Source organism: Gymnoscopelus microlampas (assembly GCF_963454915.1).
Source record: "Gymnoscopelus microlampas genome assembly, chromosome: 17".
Taxonomy (NCBI): domain Eukaryota; kingdom Metazoa; phylum Chordata; class Actinopteri; order Myctophiformes; family Myctophidae; genus Gymnoscopelus; species Gymnoscopelus microlampas.
This window is the reverse complement of record NC_139954.1, coordinates 47489956-47512202: the sequence shown is the minus strand read 5'-3', so window position 1 is coordinate 47512202 and position 22247 is coordinate 47489956. Positions and strand designations below refer to the sequence as shown.

Below are 22247 nucleotides of genomic sequence, written 5' to 3'. Positions count from 1 at the left end.
GTATGTCTCTTTCTCTGTATTATTAGCCGAGTATCAGAGAGTGTCACCGGGATCTGTTGCTGTCATGAACACATTTTGTATTCCAGACTTTTACTTGTAAGGGCGCGCTCCCACCGCACTTTTATTTTACCTCTGGGGCAGAGTCTGCCAATGCTTTGTCAATGTAAATGCGTGGATTCATGGTCTTGCGGATTTTTTTCCAAGAATCCACACATTTGCATTGACAAAGCATTGGCAGATTCTGCCCCAGAGGTAAAATAAAAGTGCGGGGTGGGAGCGCGCCCTGACAGAGGATTTCTACATTGCAGCGTTGTTGCAAAAATTGCTAATCTACAATTATTGATGAGCTGTTTTCAGTGAGTGGCACGCGGGTGCCACGCACTGAATAAATCAATATTATTGATGTATGGTATAAAATCTGATAGTACCAGTCAGGTCTTATGAGCTTAATGTAACATTGTTGTTTTTTTTACGCAAGAGGACAGCAGTTATTTCCCCCAATAAATCACCATGCTAAAGTCAAGGGGCCGTCTGAGCATATGAAGTCATATCATCTGGTGGAAATAAATTGAGGCGATAAACAAACGTGACGCCACGCCACCCTGTTTAATAACCTCCTCGTGGTGCAGCAACGCAGTAACGCCACCTAAAGCAATTATACACAATAGAGCGGCTAATTGTTTTAATTTTATGCCTCTCATTTGGCACTGATGAGGGCAACAGTTTAACCCTGTAAGAACGGGAAGGCATAAATGTGGATTGTAGATTTGAACCACTTTGACCGTTATCTTGTACTTTGGGCTATTACAAATATATCAGATATACAAGCTCATAGCGCGGCACTCGGTATATATTTTTTTTAAATCATGAAAATGTGTGAAAATCTTTGAATATTATATATTTTTTAAAGAGAAGATTTTTTAACTCTAATCTTTGCTTCTGGGGGATTCTACAAATGTCTTATAAATCCTAACAGTTTTTTTGTTTTGTTTTAACTCATGTTTCTATAATATCAGTGCTAGTGGTTCTCAAACCTTTTCATGTCAAGACCACCCAAAATTACATGTATTTGGCTGCGGACCCCAAATCTCAAAATATCTTGTTTCAGGGACCCCCCCCCCAGAAGCAAAGATCTGGGTTACGAATATGTACAAATATATTCAAAGATTTGCACACATTTTCACATAAAAAAAAAAAAATAGCAGATCTAAAATAGCAGATCTACAAGCTCGAGCTCGTAGATCTGCTATTTTTGAATGGCCAAAGAAATCTTAAAATGACACGGACCCCGGTCTTCAATGGGTTAAATCCAAGTGGTTTGTATAGGATGACAGATCGCTGAGGGACAGACCCCTGACATGGGGAAACCTCTGGGCCATGAGACATAAATGCGTTAAAATAAACAACATTATCCTGGTTTTAATTGGATTATTGCCACCCTGTGTCTCCAATGGATGTCATGTTTATCCACAGCCATCATGTAGACCGGCTCTCTCTTACACACGCACACACACACACGCACGCGCACGCGCACGTGCACACACACACACACACACACGCACGCACACGCACGCGCACACGCGCACGCACACACGCGCACGCACACACACGCACGCGACACTCACCTGAGCACAGGAAGCTGTGTGAACTGTTTGTTGAGGAATGTCGACTGCCATTGCATTCCTATATTCTCCAGAGGTGTAAAGTAACTAAGTACAATTGTATTTAAGTACTAAGTAAAATGTTGAGGTATTTCTACTTAGTAAAAGTACAACTTTAGTACAGTATTTCCAATTTCCAATACTTTTACTTCTACTCCACTACATCTCAGAGGCAAATATCCTACTTTTTACTCCACTACAATTATTTGGTAGCCTTAGTTACTAGTTACTTTGTGTAGTATTGCCATGGAGATCTATACAATATGTTCGCCTACATTTCCCAAATGAGGGACTCCAGGTTGAAAGAGGTTTTAACCTCATTCTCACTAATGAGCTTTTTTGCTTTTTTGTCTCAAATGCCGGCTTTTATTGTTGAGATGTTGGTGTTAATTATTGATACAAAGGCACCAATAATACGTCCTAAAAATGTTTTTTTGTAGGTCCCGGAGCTCCGTCTGTGATCCTTCACTCCCTCAACACTACCAGTAAGTATTAACCCATTGAGACCTGAAGCCGATTCTACATGTCTCCTAAATCTCAACAGTTTTCTGAAAAAGTTTGTTTCTATATCAGTGGTGCTCAATCTTTTTCATGTCAAGGACCCCAAAATTATATGTATTTGGCCGCGGACCCCCATCAAAATATTTTGCTCAAGGGACCCCCCCAGAAGCAACGATTTGAGTTAAAAATGTTCACTTTAAAACAATATATATTCAAAGATTTGCACACATTTTCACGATTTTTCAAAAATAGCAGATCTACAAGCTCATAGCGCGGCACTCGGTGCCGCGCTATGAGCTTGTATATCTGCTAATTTTGAATAGCCCAATGTGTAAAATAATGTTTTTAGCTCAAAGAGGGGCTCAGAGTGTTCCCACTAAGTAGAGTAGGCTTTCAACTCCATAAAACCCTCTTTGTTTTGGTGAGTAGCAAAAGAGTATTTTTATTTTTTTTACTAAAGACGAGCTGCCTGTGCTGCGAACACAAAGGCTAGAAAGTCCCAGAGCTACAAGCACAAGCGTGTTGTGAGCTTGTAGATCTGCTATTGTTGTTGTGGTGAATGTTCCCCCCACAACAGGCATGCTGGTGTTCTAGTGATTCAGTAGGCTCTACAGTACTGAAGTAAATGCTTTAAGCCACATTATACAACAGGTAGTTCCGACCAAGCAATCTGATTGGTTGAAATAGCTTTCTAGCCGTGCTTCAAACCAGCATCATAGCACGGGCCTAATCACATTAATAAATCACTCCGCACTGCAGTCCGCGCCTGCTTAGACCATATACAGTATGTCACAGCTGTGCTGTGACGTCACGCTGTCCGGGTGCATTTCGCCTTTCTGACATGTCGCCTTTCCGACGTTGACGAACCCTATACCTAACCCTAACCCTAACCGCACGCGGAAGCCACTAGTCGGAGTGGCGAGATGTCGGAATGGAAGGAGCACCCCACGCTGTCCCACGATAGGAAAACAAACTGACAGTAGCCTGACCCACCGCCGCCACCGGAGAACAAACAGCTATGCAAAATGGACTATGTTGTTATATTATGTTATTTTGACTTATTTGGTGGACTTACGGTTGATCAATGGTTAGAAGGTTATAAATATCCTCCTGTGTAAAGTAAAATTACTCCCATTTCGTTAACAGTCCAGTGTATGTTATACTTTATCGTACGGAGGTATCGCATGGCGAAAATAGCCGATCTACAAGTTCACAACGCGTCGCCATCGCGGCGCGTTGTGAGCTTGTAGATCAGTTATTTTGGCCACGTGACACGGTCGTACGACGGAGCATATAGCCTGGAATTCATTCCACTGCGCAAGCATTGATAGCTCAGCTGTGTTGATGAGACGGTGCCTCAGAGCGCTGCTACAGGGACTATTTAATGTCTCAGTCAAAAACTCTTCTCTTTACAGGGAAACGGACAATAGCGAAACATTTTTATTATGAATTGCCCCACAATATGAATACGTTTGGATGTGTTTTGTTGGTAACTGTTGTATAATCGCAATATTACACTCGAGGGTGTGCTTTACCTACATTATTGGCATGCCAGTGATGCACTCAGGAACTCGGCTTCGCCTCGTTCCTGAGTGCATCACTGGCATGCCAATAATGACGGTAAAGCACACCTTCTCGTGTAATATTGCTTAATTCTCCGTCTTCTTCCAGATTATTACTTCCTGGAGAACAACGGGCCTTTGAGGGCGGCGCTGAAGTCCAAGAGGATCCAGCAGACAGAGTTCACCACGGTCCAGATGGAACACTTCGGTGAGGACCTTCACCCATTAGAGACCGGGATCTCATTTTGTGTCATTTTAAGATGTCTTTGGGCTCTTCAAAAATAGAAGATATACAAGCTCATAAGAGCTCGCTATGAGCTTGTATATCTGCTATCTTTTGGAGAGGAAAATCTTGAAAATGTGTGCAAATCTTTGAATATAATTATCTACATCTCTCTATCTCTCTCTCTCTCTCTCTCTCTCTCTCTCTCTCTCTCTCTCTCTCTCTCTCTCTCTCTCTCTCTCTCTCTGAGTTAAAAATGTTTGCTTTAAAGAATATCTAGATATTCAAAGATTTGCACGAATTCTCACAATTTAAAAAAAAAAAAATCAGATCTACAAGCTCACAGCCCGGAACTCGGTGCCACGCTATGAGCTTGTAGATCTGCTATTTTTGAATAGCCAAAGAAATCTAAAATGACACACAGGTGCATGCCAGGTCTTAATGGATTAACCCATTAAGATCTGAGGCCGATTCTACAAATGTCTTCTAAATGAGTAGTTCTCACACTTTTGTTGTGCAAAGGATCCCCAAAATGATGTGTGTTTGGGCGTGGACCAAAACATATGTTTGAACCCATTGGGGGGGATGGCACTTGGTATTGGTAATTGGTCATTTGCATTCTGCATTAAACCTCACATTCAGTTATTTTATTATGTTCTCATCAATTTTAGATCGGCAACTTTCATTTTTTAGTTTTCAAAAATAGCAACAAAAAAAAACTCTACTAAATATGTATAAGAGATGGATGGATGGATGATAGTTCAGTCAGATGAATAGTTCAGTCAGATGGATGGATATGATTATGGGACAGATGGACAGACATAGAGACAAAAGGAAGGATATACAGACACATTCATAATAATAATAATAATAATAATAATAACTAGAAAAAGTGCTCCTCGGAGCACAAGTCTCCGCCAGCAGACTTGTTATTATTTTAGAACATTAGAACATAAGAATTATTAGAGTTCTAATTCTTACAAAAAAATAGAACATGTTACTGTGTCATAGTAACAAGTGTCCTATCCGTCTGTATAAGTGTCCTATCCGTCCTGTCTGTATAAGTGTCCTATCCGTCCTGTCTATGTAAGTGTCCTATCCGTCCTGTCTGTATAAGTGTCCTATCCGTCCTGTCTGTATAAGTGTCCTATCCGTCCTGTCTGTATAAGTGTCCTATCCGTCTGTATAACTGTCCTATCCGTCCTGTCTGTATAAGTGTCCTATCCGTCCTGTCTGTATAAGTGTCCTATCCGTCCTGTCTGTATAAGTGTCCTATCCGTCCTGTCTATGTAAGTGTCCTATCCGTCCTGTCTGTATAAGTGTCCTATCCATCCTGTCTGTATAAGTGTCCTATCCGTCCTGTCTGTATAAGTGTCCTATCCGTCCTGTCTGTATAAGTGTCCTATCCGTCCTGTCTATGTAAGTGTCCTATCCGTCCTGTCTGTATAAGTGTCCTATCCGTCCTGTCTATGTAAGTGTCCTATCCGTCCTGTCTATGTAAGTGTCCTATCCAATTGTTACAGTATCCGCCATTTCTCAGCCATTTCGTGATTATTCCTGTCTTACCTCACTTTGAAAGAGGCTAAGACTCTTTCAAAGTGACACATGTATTTATAGGCCGCTATATGTCACTAGCCAATCAGATCACACTATTTCACCGTATTGTCACGTGAGGCTTGACCAATGTTAGTCCCAGTTTCAGAAAGTGAAAACAAACTCTCCTGGCGGAGACAATAATAATAATAATATTTTATGTTTCCTTTCACAGACTTGCCTCTGAAGATCTCCTATCCGCCCGATTTCTCTGAATCGCGTCAATACGGTCTCCTGCTCATGATGTACGTACTGTCTCTATGATCAATCAATCAATCAACGTTTTCCAAAGTTACTTCATAATTTCCTTCCATCAATGTGGAGTTCACAAGAAAAACTATGTCTACGCCTTGAATCATGACGTAGAGTTTCATTTTGTTCCCCAAAAACTATTATTATATTATCTAAAATGACAGAGTCACGTTGCCGGATTGAATGGGTTAATATTGGCTTACTTAACTTAACCCCTGTCTGTCTTTCTCTGCTAAAACGTTCAGTAAAATAGACACCAAATAATATCCTTGGGTTTCTATTTTCATCGATATACGACCAATCAGACGGTTTGCAGGTGCAGACCTTCTTATATAGCATAGAAATGGAATTGTAATTCGTTTTCTTTTCTGTGTTGCTGTAGAGACAGCGCCCCCGGTGGCCAGACCGTGAGCGACCGCTTCTCCCTGGACTGGGACTCGGTTCTGGTCAGCTCAGACCACGTGATCGTGGCTCGCCTGGATGGTCGAGGCAGCGGCTTCCAGGGGCAGAGGATTCTGCACGAGCTCTACCAGAGACTGGGCTCTGTGGACGTCCAGGACCACATCGCTGCTCTGGAGTAGGTTCTTTAAAACCCATTGAGACCTGAAGCCGGTTCTACATGTCTCCTAAATCTCAACAGTTTTCTGAAAAAACGTTTGTTTCTATATCAGTGGTGTTCCATCTTTTTCATGTCAAGGACCCCCTAAATTATATGTATTTGGCCGCGGACCCCCATCAAAATATTTTGTTCCAGGGACCCCCCCCAGAAGCAAAGATTTGAGTTAAAAATGTTCGCTTTAAAAATATATATATATTCAAAGATTTGCACACATTTTCACGATTTTTCAAAAATAGCAGATCTACAAGCTCATAGCGCGGCACTCGGTGCCGCGCTATGAGCTTGTAGATCTGCTATTTTTGAATAGCCCAAAGTGTAAAATAATGCTTTTTAGCTCAAGCCTAAAAATGACACAGTTCCAGGTCTTAATGGGTTAACTCTCTCAGTGCCAGAACTAGAAATCCCGAGAGCTCCACTTCTGTTTTCTTTAGTCTGGGTGACGAACAGTCATCGTAGTCGTGTATCACAGCGTACAGTACTTAAGCCCGATCAGCGATTGTCGAAAACGTCACAGCCGGTTATGACGTATGGACTGTTTGAGCCTGTTTGGGGGGGGGGGGGGTCGAGCGAGTCAGTGACAGCGAGTGATCGATGTGTCAATCTACTGCTCTCTGCTGGTCAATCTGTCGTATGTGTTTAAAACCGCAGAAAGACAAACTATTTGAAAATTAAATGACAAAATAACAACAAAAAAAAACACGAAAATCGCTGGCACTGGGGGAGTACTTTATGAAAATACTCTGGCAGTCAAAGAGTTAAAATTAACTCACGATCTCTACCAGAGACTGGGCTCTGTGGATGTCCAGGACCGCATCGCTGCTCTGGAGTAGGTTCTTTAAAATTAACTCATGAACTGCTGACGAGTATACCCGCCAATGGCCGTCAATGAGTTAAGTAGAGGTTCAGGCCGCTATACGCGACTCTCAAACCTACGTCGCACCGCCGATCCGACTGATATGCCCATATATGGAGATCTCTGTGTCTGTCAGTCCTTGACCCTTTGATGCCCATTTATGGAGCTGAGACTGATTGGTTTGTGCCCGATGCCATGACGACACACTGGAGGAGGTTAGACAACACACTCCAAATGTGGGCGTAGCTGCATGAAAAACTCCTTATATGGTTATACGGCTGAGTCATGGTGACATGAGCGTGACGACGAGGTCCTCCCTCCCGATTTTAACACCTCCGCTGCCAGGGACGCAGATCTGCGTCCTAATAGATCCAACCGTGGGCTGCCAGAGTAATCTAGGACGCAGATCTGCGTCCTAATGCATAATTTAGTTAATAGACGATCACGCTGCACATCTTATTTACATTCCGAGATCATTTTCGCTTCCGAGTCACTTCCGCTTCACCCGGAAGCAATTTCAGCGATTTCCGTTTCCGGTTTCCGGTTTTAGCTTGAAAAAGGCGGCTAAAATACGTTTTTTCACACGGTATAAAATACAAACGGACAGCTCCACTTCTATTTTCTTCGGTCCGGGTGACGATCAGTCATCGTCGTCGTGTATCACATCGTTTTTAGGCCGATCAGAGATTGTCGAAGACGTCACATCCGGTTTATGTTGTTTTGACTGTTTGAGCCTGGAGGGGGGGGGGGTCAGCGAGTTATCGAGGGTGTCATGTTGCTGCTCTCTGGTGGTCGATTCTCGTATGTGTTCAAAACCATGGCCTGAGAAACTTAAATGCATTTAAATAACAAAATAACAACAACAAAAAAAACGCAATAAACTCTGGCAGTCAATGTGTTAATATATAGGATAACCTAATGCCTGAGGTCTACCAGTGTGGACGGACACTAGAGGTTCTATTGAATAACCTAATGCAGAAAAGGGAGCCCACTGTACAATGCAAAAAAGAATAGTTTTTCAATGCCTTCAAGGAGCTGTTTTTTTAACAACATAAATAACCGGGCTTGCCAGATCTGCTTATTACAATTTCCCTGCAAGATTTTATTTGAAAATAGCAGATCTACAAGCTCACAACGCGTCGCATCGCGACGCGTTGCGAGCTTGTAGATCTGCTATTTTCAAATAGCTGATGTAGTATATGTTAAAGTGCTCATGTGGCCTGGTTGCTTGTTTGTCTCACCGAATCTGGCAACACTGTAAATAACACGTTCACTTGTTTTTGCTTTTTGTTTGTGTTTCAGATACATGATGAAATTTCCATATATTGATCAAACGAGGATAGCAGTGTTTGGAAAGGTGAGTAGTGTGTATGTTGTTGGTGTATATGGTGTGTTTGCTAGGCTGTTGCTAAGGTTGAATTTTAACAGCTGTCTAAGGCATGTGAGTGACCAGTGGTGTAAAGTAACTAAGTGCGTTTACTCAAATACTGTACTTAAGTACAATGTTGAGGTATTTTTTACTTTGAGAATTTTCAGCACTTTTACTTCTACTCCACTACATCTCAGAGGCAAATGTTGTACTTTTACTCCACTACAATTACTTGAAAACTTGAGTTACTAGTTACTTTGTAGATTTTGTTTATTATTACACACATTAACCACTTCAGCCCTATATACATTTCGGCCATTTGAAAATAGCAGATCTACAAGCTCACAATGCGTCACGGTGCGACGCATTGTGAGCTTGTAGATCTGCTATTTTCAAAAGTTGTCGACATTTTTTACATTTGAAAACTTGTGAAATGGGACATTCTGCCCAATGAGTACTTTCTACTTTTGTACTTTAAGTATATTTTGATATCAATACTTTTGTGCTTTTACTCAACTACATTTTTAATTCCGGACTTTCTACATTGCAGTATTGATACTTTTACTTAAGTACAAAATGTGAGTACTTTTCCCACCACTGCATGTGACCGACTCACAAATGTAATAATAGTCTAAACACCAACATGGCCTTTTAAACCGTCAGTTCAACCAACATTAAAACGTGGATTGAACGGCATGTTTCAATCCCAACATTCAGAACACATCCAGCACATGTTTTGTGTTGTCAGGAGTGGAAGAAGTTCCACCCTGTTAAAACTCACCCATGCTCCATGTAAATGCTTATATCTTAAATCCAACCAACGTTTTTCTTACCTTTAAAGACGGGGTGCCGTGATTTTCACTGATTTTCTCCCCCCCTAAAACATAATCATCAGGTATTATGGTTATACTAGGAGGAAGATTTTTTTCAAAAAAGTGTACAGAAATTGTTAAAATTATGTTTTTATGTGGACACGCCTCCAGTTCATTAAGTATACCTGGTTCTCACCTTAGCACCTCCTCCACCACCTTAGCACCACCCGCCTGTCCTAGTCCCTCCTCCTCCTCCTCATGCCCACACCTGTTGTGTTATGATAATATTTTTACTGTGTCATTAAAGCGCTGTTTCTCTATTGGCACGTTTTGACCCTCAAGGTTTCAGCCTCCAGGAAGAAACTCAAAATAGTCAGAGAAGACATAAAACACCATAAGAACACCACCAGGGGGCTTAATGAAGTTCTATCAACCTCATAGACACATGAAAGACAGAAAAAGTGCAAAACCATGGCACCACCTCTTTTAAACAAAAGAATTGCAGTTTTGATACTCTTACTTGAGTAAGAAATGTGAGTACTTTTCCCGCCGCTGCAGGGTTATGGAGCGTACGTCACACTGATGATGTTGAAGTCCACAGACGGCCTGTTCAAGTGTTCGTGTGCCATGTCACCAGTGACCGACTGGAAGCTCTACGGTGAGCTCACACACACACACACACACACACACACACACACACACACACACACACACACACACACACACACACACACACACACACACACATCAATCCTTTAGACCAGGGGTCTTCAACAGGGGGTCCGGGACCCCTAGGGGGGGTCCTCAGAGTTGCTACAGGGGGCCCGCCAAATCTCTGTGTGATAGGATCATTGGCCCTCATTTATCAACGCAGCGTATAAACCGGCGTATATTGTTCCATATATTCGGCCGTACACCAACGTGGAAGTCACATTTATCAACGCATCCTACACAGCTGATCCGAACGTACACTTGGTCCCAGCGTTGATAAATGTCACGGCTGAAACCGAGCGTCATTTAAATAACACGCCCTTAAATATTCTCAAAACGCCCCGATTTTACAACATGAAGACGAACCAGAATACGACCAAAGACATGAAAAGCCAATAAGAAACAGTCGCACCCCCCCCCCCCCCCCGCTCTCTCTCTCGCTCTCTCTTGCTCTCTTGCTCGCTCTATCTCTCACACACTCACACACACACACACACACACGCGCCCGCCCAACCTTGTCTTTCATGTCCGTGTCCGTAGCGTAGCGGTACATGAGACTCGGGCGGAATGCAGTGATTCCGTGCCGCCACGTTAATATTAGAGCGTCGGGTTTATATCCTTAACCCAGCCAGGTTGTGTAGCCTACATAACTCTCTATGACAAGCTACTGTAAGTTTGTAGACCTCACTGTCCATGAGAAGGTGCCGTCCCGACCGCGGGACTCCCGGCGCAAAATCGCTCGTATATTTTTGAAAAGAGCAGATCTACAAGCTCACAACGCGTCGCGATGCAATGCTGGCTTGTGAGCTTGTAGATCTGCTATTTTCAATACAGACAGATCTACAATCTTATCTGAATGACTGTTAAAGCAGTTTGTTTAAATTACTTTATAAAATGATATATGTTCACAGCGATTATTTATTAGTGTAGATATACACATGTAGGAGTGGATTATGTGTCCAGATGCTTGTCAGACAGTCAGACAATGCTGCTCCGCAGGTCTAGGATGGAATAAACAGGCGCAGCCAACGTCAACAACTGGTCTCGACCAGACGTGAGATCTCAGCGTACCGTAGGATGAAGCCCACCTCAGGATATATTGATAAATGCCGGAAATTGCGGTGATCACGCCGTAAGCTCATTATTCGGGCTGCACCACGTTGATAAATGAGGGCCATTCTTTTTTACATGAACCACTTGAACCCTAGCATCCCTATTCTAAGGATAACTTTAGCCGAAAATAGCCGATCTACAAGCTCACAACGCCTCGCAGCGCGAGGCGTTGTGAGCTTGTAGATCGGCTATTTTCGGGGGAAAAGAGCAGACCAAGTACAGAGTGAAAGCTTACTAATTATTGACGGTTTAAGTGGTTAAATGTCTGAAAATACACATTAACATGAATCCAACATCTATGAAAAGCTTTAATCTGCAACACAATTGTTGTATGTAATATATAGTGGGGGTCCCTGCTCCATCTCTCTCTCTCAGTTAGGGGGTCCTTGGCCTCAAAAGGTTGAGGACCCCTGAGTTATACTATGGGTTCGTTCGGAAATGCGCACCGGGAACGCACTCGCCTATTAGTTTGTATGGGCCAGTGTGCTCATAGTGCTTAACCCTTAGAGGAGTGTGTTTAAATAAAACATGGTGTATTCTCAACTGTTATGTAAAGGTAGGGTAAGTGATTTGCAATTATTCAAATAATAGCAAAATGGGTCTATGTTCTGATAGTACTCGTTACCATAGAGTGTCCTGTCCATATAAGGAGTCTCCCATGTCTCTCCAGCTCTTTATTACACAGAAAATGCATTTTCAGAGCTCGCTCCTGATTGGCTCAAATGTTGTCACCTACCTGAAAATGTGCTATATTCTGGAACTGGAGCGACCCCATGTGACCGAACAAACACTCGGCTGTGGGCTGGAGTTGGGCGGGAGTAATACCGTTGACTGACAACCCCTTCAGCCAATGATCGTTTTCCCCTTCAGCCAATCAGCAGTTCATTTTTACCACCTCCAAACTATGTGACGCAACGGGACTTTTGAGACGGCCATGCCCAAAATAGGTTGCCTTATTGGGATACATGCGTGTCACTCCCCGCCCCTGCCGGTTCTCTAAATGTATATTTTTAAATAGGCTCTGTCATGATTAATTGACCACATATATGAAGTTAAACAACTAAATTCTATCCAAACGATATAGTAAATTCCGTGCCTCAAAAAAGAAGTTTGAGACCGTTTTAAAAAACGAAAGTTTTTTTCCAAGGAATGGAATAGTCTAACCCCATCCCTCAAAAAATGCAGTTCGCTGGGCTCATTCAAAACAGCCCTAAAAACTCATCTTTCTGGAGGCCTAAAGAGGAGCTAGTACCAGTTTCCCTGTAGACAGACGACCCCCCCCCCCTTTTTTTGTACATACATTTTATTTTATTTTGCTAATGTTTTTTTAGTATATATTTCATTATTTTCTGATGCCTTTTTTGTACATAATGGTATATATTTTTTCCCTCTGTATTCTTATGTTGATTTTTGAACTGTTTGGTTGCTACTATATATGTCTATGAAATTAATTCAAGGACCCCAATGGAAACAAGCCCGCAAGGACTTTTTTGGCCGGACCTTTTAGACAAAAGCATTATGAATGTAACTGTGTTGTTTTACATTCTTTTGCCTAATAAAAATTTCAATCAATCAATCAATCAAAGTGAAGGCACTCGCACATTCGTGTTTTAAACATTATAACAGACCCCCCTAAAAAGCACTACACAAGAACCCCAGGCCTAAAATAACAGTGTCAAATTAGCTAGATTAGAGGAAAACATTTTTTTTCGAAATAAAGTTGACAAAAACAGAAATCAAAATCCACCCAAAACCACGAAATGTTCGGCCAAAACCACAAAAAAAAAATTGAATTCGAGGGCACCGGCCCTCAGCTTGGCACCGGAGACAGAATTTGGCCCTTGGGGAAAACTAATTGGGGAACCCTGCAAAAATACAGAGTCGAGCAGCTGAATAAAACCAAGCATGTTTACCAACACAGAAATACAAATACAAAATAATATATTGTTTTTTCTTTTAAGCAGCCAGTGGTCCTTGAAGAAGTGAATAATACATAACTAAAGGCCCAAAAAGTTCTGTTTTCCAAACATGATATTCTTTTGGATGTGCTAGAAAAGACATTCTGTATTCAGACTCCATACTATTGACTCTGAATTCAGAACATCCTTCCAGGTCTTAAAGGACACCAAACCATTGTCTGTGCATGAGAGGAGATGAGGTCGTTGTTCTTTTTGGTAAATAAAGACATAGGGCCCTATTGTGTGTGTCTTAACACAGTGGTCTTCAACCAGTGGTCCAGGGACCACCAGTGGTGCCCCCCGTACCAGGGGGTCCCCAGCAAAATGAGTTAACATAGCGTCACAATCATTTTAATCACTTAGCTTTGGCTATTCAAAAATAGCAGATCTACAAGCTCATAGCGCGGCACCGAGTGCCGCGATATGAGCTTGTAGATCTGCTATTTTTGAAAAAATCTTGAAAATGTGTGCATATCTTTGAGTATAGTATATTTTTAAATCACATTTTTAATTAAAATCTTTGCTTCTGGGGGTCCCTGGCACAAAACATTTTCAGACGGGGGTCTGCGACCAAATGTATATTAATTTAGGGGTCCTTGGCATGAAAAGGGTTGAAAACCACTGTCTTAACACATTCACTGCCAGCTATTAACTAATACATTCTTCCGCTGCTGCCAGCGTTTATATTAATAACGACTTATATTGACGATCCACGGGAGCCACGATGTGGACACGGATGTAAACAAAGGCTGTCTGGGGGGAGGGGGAGGGGGAGGGTCTCCTCTATCCACCGGAACACACATTTTGTAACCACAATCGGCCATTTTACCGGCAGTTGAATAAGGAAAAAAAAGAAATCCGAGCTAGATGTGTTCTTCAACAGCTCATAACTTTTTGCCATTTCATTGGCACTGAATGAGTTAAGTATGACTTATGACTTAACTTAAGACCTGGAGGCGTGGCCAATGCTGTTTAGCTATTTTGAGTGGCCAATCGACGTTGGCCACGCCTAAAACTGTTTTCATACCTCTAAAAAAAATAAACGACATAAACACAAGCCGATCTACAAGCTCTCAACGCCTGGCAACACGAGGCGGTGTGAACTTGCAGATCTGTTATTTTCACAATATTTAACTGTGTAAGCCAGTCAAACTAAATTCAATGCCTCAACTCCAAGTGCTTGAACTGGTTAACCACTTAAGCCCTATTTAACACCTAGGCTATTTGAAAATAGTAGATCTACAAGCTCACAACGTGTCGCATCGCTTGTAGATCTGCAATTTTCAAACATTTTAGTACTTTTACTTTTGGCACTTTAAGTATATTTTGATGCCAATACTTTTGTACTTTTACCCAAGTAACATTTTGAACACAGGCCTTTTACTTTGTAACAGAGTATTTCTTCATGGTGGTATTGGCTACTAAATAGTAAAATATCTGAGTAGTACTTCCACCACTGCAGAATAGATGACACTATAGACCAGTGGTTTTCAACCAGTGGTCCGGGGACCACCAGTGGTCCTTGGGGGGGTACCAGGGGGTCCCCAGCGAAATGAGTTAACATAGCGTCACAATCATTTTAACCACTTAGCTTTGGCTATTCAAAAATAGCAGATATACAAGCTCATAGCATTTTCGAAAAACCTTGAAAAAGTGTGCATATCTTTGAATATTTATATTTTTTCAAAGCGAAAATTCACTGGTATGTTTGCTTCTGGGGGTCCCTGGCACAAAACATTTTCAAATGGTGGTCCGCGGCCAAATGCATATCAAGCAGACTCAAGCGGGTGAACTTCCCCTGTGAATTCAAAAGCTCCATCTTAGCAGCAGAAAGCGCTGCTTGTTTCTCACAACGTGTCCCTTGCCTTCCACAGCGTCAGCGCTCTCCGAGAGGTACCTGGGAGTGCCGACGCGGGACGACAGTCGATATCAGGTGCGTTGTGTGTGTGTTTGTTTGTTCACCTCGCACGCACTCGTCTCCCCAGCATGTCCTTCTTGTTTACAGGAGCTTTGAGCGCGCGCTGTTAATGTCGCCCCGACACCTCGGCTAGTTTAACTCTTTAAGACCGGGAACGCATCTGTGTGTCATTTTAAAGATTTATTTGGCTTTTAGAAAAAATAGCAGATCTACAAGCTCGCAGCGCGGCACCGAGTGCAGCGCTAGGAGCTTGTAGATCTACTATTTTTAGAACATTTGTGCAAATATTTGAATATATATATATATATTGTTTAAAGCGAGCATTTGTAATAACTCAAATCTTTGCTTCGGGGGGGGGGGGGGGGGGGGGGGGGGCGCGGGGGGGTGTGTCCCTGGAACAACATATTTTGAGATGGGGGTCCGCGGCCAAATATACAGTATATCATTGTGGGGGTCCTTGACATGAAACAGTTTGAGAACCACTGGTATTACAGCAACATAAGTAAAAAGATAAAAACTGATTTAGAAGACATTCCCCAGAAGCAAAGATTTGAGAGGCAAAAAAACCCCGCAGATCTACAAGCTTGTAGCGCGGCACCGAGTGCCGCGCTACAAGCTTGTAGATCTGCTATTTATTTTTTTTAATAGCCAAAGACATATCTACATATAAATGACACGAGATGCGTTCCCGGTCTTGAAGGGTTAAGCTCCCGCTGGTGGAGTGTCATCGCTGTCAGCGAGGCTTTTTCCTGCTTTCTCTCTCCTCCTAACAGATTTATTATTTATTTTTGAAGAGACTCCGTGGCACAGATTTTCGTCAGTCAGCCTTCTCCTCGGGGTGCCATAGATAGATCACACGGACAGGGGGTTTCCCCCCCCCCCCCTCTCTTTTTCTTTTTTTATACACCGCTGCGAGGGGGGGGGGGTCGCTCTCCCACCCACAGAGACGATGATGTGCTGCTATCATCAGCGTAGAGTACATTTTATTTGCAGCGCTGACAAAGGGAAAATAATAATAATACTCAGGTTCCTTCCTGAGCGACGAGAGGAAAACAACACATTGTTTCCCCACAGTCACACATAGGAGTTAGGTTTTAGCTTTTTAACCCATTAACACATCGATTGCCAAGCTCGCATTGATGCGTTCTTTCAAATCCATTGCTTGCTTGCCGCAATTCAAAAGATGGCATATACTGTATGCGTTCTTTTGAATTCTCATTGTTTAATCTGTGGTCGAGCTGCTCTGTTTATTTTTCATCAACACTTTCGTTTTCCACCCGGAGCCGGATGCATAATAACGCAGATTCCGTTTCCGGGTCACATTTTTTCTTCTCCGGTCATTTTCGTCCAGAATAGGGGAAAAACACGTTTTTTCACACGGTATAAAAAACGAACGGAGGGCTCCACTTCTATTTTCTTTAGTCCGGGTGACTAACAGTCATCGTCGCCGTGTATCACATCGTTTTAAGGCCGATCAGGGGATCAGGGATTGTCGAAAACGTGAGCCTGTTTGGGAGGGGGCGAGCGAGGTGATCAATGTCTGGATTTGCTGTCTCTACTGGTAGAACTGTTGTATGTGTTTAAAACCGCAATCAGATCATTTATTTGAATGAAAAATTACAAAATAAAAAAACACGCAAATCTTTGGCACAGGGGTGAGTACATTATGAATAAACTCTGGCAGTTAATGTGTTAACACATTCTCTGGCAGGTATTCATTCGTTAGACCCTCCAGAAAAATGCGATTATGCGATCGCATTTTTTACCGCGTAATCAGCAAAATGGAGCATAATTATGTGGTGGTAGCGTTTTTTTCTAAAAGGCCGCATCGCATAATATGCGCTTTTCACATATTTCGCATTTTTCGCAACTTTTCGCATATTTCAATATTCCGCATATTGACGCATATTTCGCAACTTCCAGCAATTTCACTGCATAAAATTGCAAAAAAAAATGCATATTTCATCGCATAATCAAGAGTATTAGCCTCTGCATAATGAAGGATTTTTGCCCGCGTTTTCTTTTTAATTCATCTGCCACTGCCAGCGTTTTGACCTTATTTTGAAGATCTTTGGAGAGCAGCCACGCCGTGCACGCAGATGTAAACAAAGAGTGTCTGGGGGAGGGGGAGGGTCTGGGGGGAGGGTCTGGGGGGGGGAGGGTGAATCGACGGAAGTGACGTTCTTTGGGATGACGTCACATTCCGTCCGTTCCTTCTCTCAGAGTCAAGGGATCATTCCCAAGTTGTGTTAGAGCGCCCTCTTGTGGAATTTTCAAAACAAAACATGTTTTTAAAGTTGACGGAGATCTCCGCCAATGGCAGGGAATGTGTCTTAAGACCAGAAGACCCATTCTACAAACGCCTTTTTAAAACATTAGTTCTTTCAAGATTTTTCGGCACAAAGTGACGCGGTGTGAGCTTGTATATCTATTTTAATGGGTCAAATATGACAGTTAGGACATATGATGCTGTCCTACTGTCTGAATTCTCCCCTCTTCACACTTTAAATCACTTAAACCTGCTGTGCATGTGTACAGTACGCGTTACCTGTGCATGTGTACAGTACGCGTTATGAGAGCACCTGTGCATGTGTACAGTACGCGTTATGAGAGCACCTGTGCCTGTGCATTGGTATAATACAGCGCTTACAGTAGGGTTAGCCTATGATGTGAATCCATGGCGTTTTAATGCATGTTTCACTGAAGCTCTGATCTCTGAATGTGTCTCTTCTCTCCACAGTTCTCCAGCGTGTTGCAGAACGCCCAGTCTCTACGAGAACAGACTCTACTGCTGGTGCACGGCACGGCAGACGGTGAGAGAGAGAGAGAGAGAAAGAGAGAGAGAGAGAGAGAGAGAGAGAGAGGGGGAGAGAGAGAAAGTAAATCTTTGCTGTCAGGCAGAAACCTTGTATATTTATTTTGTAAATTAATGCTCTACTTCATCATACAAGAGTGTCACACAGAAGCAGCACAAGGTGCAGGGCGTTGTGAGCTTGTAGATCGTCTATTTTCACTATTTTACTTTAACCCATCGAGACCTGAAGTCGATTCTACATGTCTCCTAAATCTCAACAGTTTTCTGAAAAACGTATGTTTCTATATCAGTGGTGTTCAATCTTTTTCATGTCAAGGACCCCCAAAATTATATGTATTTGGTCGCGGATCCCCATCAAAATATTTTGTTCCAGGGACCCCCCAGTAGCAAAGATTTGAGTGAAAAATGTTCGCTTAAAAAATATACATATTCAAAGATTTGCACACATTTTCACGACTTTTCAAAAATAGCAGATCTACAAGCTCGTAGCGCGGCACTCGGTGCCGCGCTATGAGCTTGTAGATCTGCTATTTTTGAATAGCCCAAAGTGTAAAATAATGCTTTTTAGCTCAAATCTAAAAATGACACAATTCCAGGTCTTAATGGGTTAATAAAAAATAATAAAAAAGGACAATGTTTTGGACATAATAACAAGGTTTCCATGTGACAGAGACACATTGTAATAATACTGCATGTGTGTTGCTCTGCCAGACGTCAGAGGATTTCTGTTTTTAACAGATATTTTTAAGATATCTTTGGCCATTCAAAAATGGATGAGTGACGATGGATCGTTCCAAAGCTGTGTTAGGGCGCCCCTTGTGGAATTTCCCCCAAAAAATGAAAGAACGCATCAATGCGATCTTGGCCATCAATGTGTTAAAGATAGGCCAAAGTATATAAAATAATGGTTAAAGCAAAAAAAGATCTAAAGTGAAACAGACGCGTTCCCGGATTGAATGGGTTAACCCATTCAATCCGGGAACGCGTCGGTGTCATTTTAGATTTCTTTGGCTATTTTTGGGGGATTTTTTTTGGGACATTTTGTGAAAATCTTTGAATATATATATATTTTAAGCAAACATTTATAACTCAAATATATATATTTTAAGCAAACATTTTTAACTCAAATATTTGCTTCTGGGGGATTCTACAAATGTCTTCTAAATCCTAACAGTTTTTTGAAAAAAGGTGTGTTGCTATAATATCAGTGGTTCTCAAACTTTTTCATGTCAAGGACCCCCAAAATGATATGTATTTGGCCACGGACCCCCATCTAAACATATTTTGTTCCATGAGTTAAAAATGTTCTGCAAATCTATATTCAAAGATTTGCAAAAATGTTCAAGATTTTTTTTTAAATGTCAAATAAATCTTAAAATGACACACACAGATGTGTTCCCGGTCTAAATGGTTTAATGAAATAGATTTTAAAAAGGAGAGTGTGGGTTGAATTGTTCACTGGAAGAAGAAGAAAAGAAGAAATAAAAAGGATTCACAGATGAATCTCTTATAGAAATGGTTTGGAGGTTTATTTCCACTCAGTCAGAAATGGGAATTGTCTTCTTTTTTTCCTTCATTCTGCTGTAATGTTTGAGCTGACACCACATTTTGAATGTCTTTTATTCCAGCTAACATTCACTTCCAGCATACGGCTGAGCTCGTCAAAAACCTGGTGAAAGTGGGAGCCAACTACTCCATGCAGGTGTGTATTGCAGCTATGGAAGTACTCGTACATGTTTTACTCAAGTAAAAGTATCAATACTGCAATATAGAAATACTCGGTTGCGAGCAAAAAGTCTGGTGTTCAAAACTTAACTTGAGTAAGAGTACAAAAGTATTGGCATCAAAATATACCATTTATCGAAAGTGAGAGTACTCATTATGCAGCATGTCCCATTATAACGAGTTCCTCATGTATATACATCTCTTGAAAATAGCAGTTATACTAAATGGTAAATGGTGCATTTATAAAGCTTTTATCCAAAGCACTTTACATAGATTGTGCTTTACATTCACCCATTCACACACACATTCACACACCCATTCACACACCGATGGAGGAAGAAAACGTGCAACCTGCTCATCAGGAGCAATTAACGGTTCAGCGTCTTGCTCAAGGACACTTCCACACTAACTCAGGGGGAGCCCGGGATCGAACTGGCAACCTCACGGTTCCCATCCGTACTATTAACTATTTTCAAATAGCCAAAGTGCTTATATAGAGTTGAAGTGGTTAATGTATGTTTTGTAATAATAATCACAATCTTCAAAGTTACTAGTATAAGTAACTCAAGTTTAAAAATACATTTAAAACATATATATTTGTTTACTAAAGTGAATTGTGTATTTAAAGTGCAGTATTACTTTCAAGTACAGGATACATTGTCAAATAAAGTGCAGGATTATGAATGTTCACAAGTTTGGTTATCAATTATTATTTATTTTCTATTGTACTTGAAGGATGGAAAATCTACGTCGCATCGCAACACATTGTGAGCTTGTAGATCGGCTATTTTCAAATGGCCGAAATGTATATAGGGGCTGAAGTGGTTAATGTATGTTTTGTAATAATAATCAAACTCTACAAAGTAACTAGTAACTAAAGTTGTCAAATAATTGTAGTGGAGTAAAAGTACAATATTTGCCTCTGAGATGTAGTGGAGTAGAAGTGAAAGTATTGGAAATTAGAAATACTTAAGTAAAGTACAAATACCTCAAAATGTGTACTTCAGTACAGTACTTGAGTTACTTTCCACCACTGTGCTCTGAAAGGACGTGTCCCGCCTGGTGTCCCACAGACAGTGGTGGAAAAAGTAATCAAATTCTTTACTTAACTAAAAGTACCAATACTGCAACATAGAAATACTTTGTTACAAGTAAAAGTCCAGAATAAAAAATGTACTTGAGTAAAAGTACAAAAGTATTGGCATCAAAATGTACTTAAAGTACCAAAAGTAAAAGTACAAAAATGTTTGAAAATAGCAGATCTACAAGCTCACAACGCGTCGCGTTGCGACGCGTTGTGAGCTTGTAGATCGGCTATTTTCAAATAGACTATGTATAAAATAAGGCTAAAGTGGTTAAGGTATGTTTCATAATATCATAATTTATATCCGAAAAGTAACTAGCAACTAAAGTGTTCAAATAATTGTAGTCGAGTAAAAGTACAATATTTGCCTCTGAGATGTATAGTGGAGTAGAAGTAAAAGTATTGGAACTTGGAAAAATACTCAAGTAAAGTATAAATACCTAAACATTGCACTTAAGTACGGTACTTAAGTAAATGTACTTAGTTACTTTACACCACTGTCCCACAGATCTACCCGGATGAAGGTCACCACCTGTCCCCGTCCAGTCGTCAGCACCTGTTCTCCACGCTGAGCGGCTTCTACCGGGCGTGTCTGCAGGAGACGCTGCTGCCCCGCCCCCAGGAGCAAGACGAGGAGGAGGAGGAGGAGTAGGAGACCCCGGACGGACGGACGGTGGACGCCGGACTCTTTTTTTTTCCCAGCAAAGGAAGCTTTAATAATAATAATACATAAATGACCCCGGTTTAAGGTTTAAGGTTTAAGGTTCTGGAAGAGTTGGAGACCCACCCCGTCAATAAGGCCTCTCTCTGGGCCTGGCAGGACCCAGTGATTAAAACCCCCTTAGAGGACCTTACAGGACCTTACAGGACCTTACAGGAGGAAGGAGACTGGGAGAGAGGCTGGTGCTCTGAGGCGTGTGCGTGTGTGTGTGTGTGTGTGTGTGTGTGTGTGTGTGTGTGTGTGTGTGTGTGTGTGTGTGTGTGTGTGTGTGTGTGTGTGTGTGCGCGCGTTTGCACGTGTGTGTGTGTGTGTGTGTGTGTGTGTGTGTGTGTGTGTGTGTGTGTGTGCGCGCGCGCGTTTGCACGTGTGTGTGTGTGTGTGTGTACGTGTGTGTGTGTGTGTGTGTGTGTGTGTGTGTGAGTGTGTGAGCGTGTGTGTGTGTGTGTGCCTCTGTACTCTGTGTGTATGTTAACATTGTGCTTGAGGAGTAAGTATAATTGTTGCTCAAAGGACAGCAGGGAGCCTGGAGGACACACAGTGGACAGACGACCATGTGTCACTGCCGGGGGGGACTCCAAGGCCTCTGTGTGCAACAAAACGTCTCTTCAAACATCTCCGACGACTCTGAGACGAGACCCTCCTCCTCTCGGCTAAAAGCACATCCCAGACTACCTTCATCATCGCCGTGGTGGGCAGTGGCTCGTTGGGCTGCAGTCATCCTCACTTTACACACAAACAAAATGCATGCTTCTTTTCC

The 22247-nt window shown here is 41.9% G+C and overlaps 1 protein-coding gene across 1 annotated transcript in view; it reads left to right on the top strand.

The window, feature by feature from the left end:
* LOC311064475 (inactive dipeptidyl peptidase 10-like) overlaps nucleotides 1-21421 on the top strand; it is a gene marked incomplete at both ends in the record, with an annotated part of 338687 nt that extends 317266 nt beyond the window's left edge. Inside the window, 10 exon segments of the mRNA XM_084084304.1 lie at nucleotides 2102-2146; nucleotides 3834-3932; nucleotides 5716-5785; nucleotides 6175-6369; nucleotides 8567-8621; nucleotides 10004-10103; nucleotides 15102-15160; nucleotides 17886-17958; nucleotides 19589-19662; nucleotides 21278-21421. Coding sequence (XP_083940430.1) covers nucleotides 2102-2146; nucleotides 3834-3932; nucleotides 5716-5785; nucleotides 6175-6369; nucleotides 8567-8621; nucleotides 10004-10103; nucleotides 15102-15160; nucleotides 17886-17958; nucleotides 19589-19662; nucleotides 21278-21421 — 914 coding nt within the window.
* Nucleotides 21422-22247: the final 826 nt, after the last annotated feature.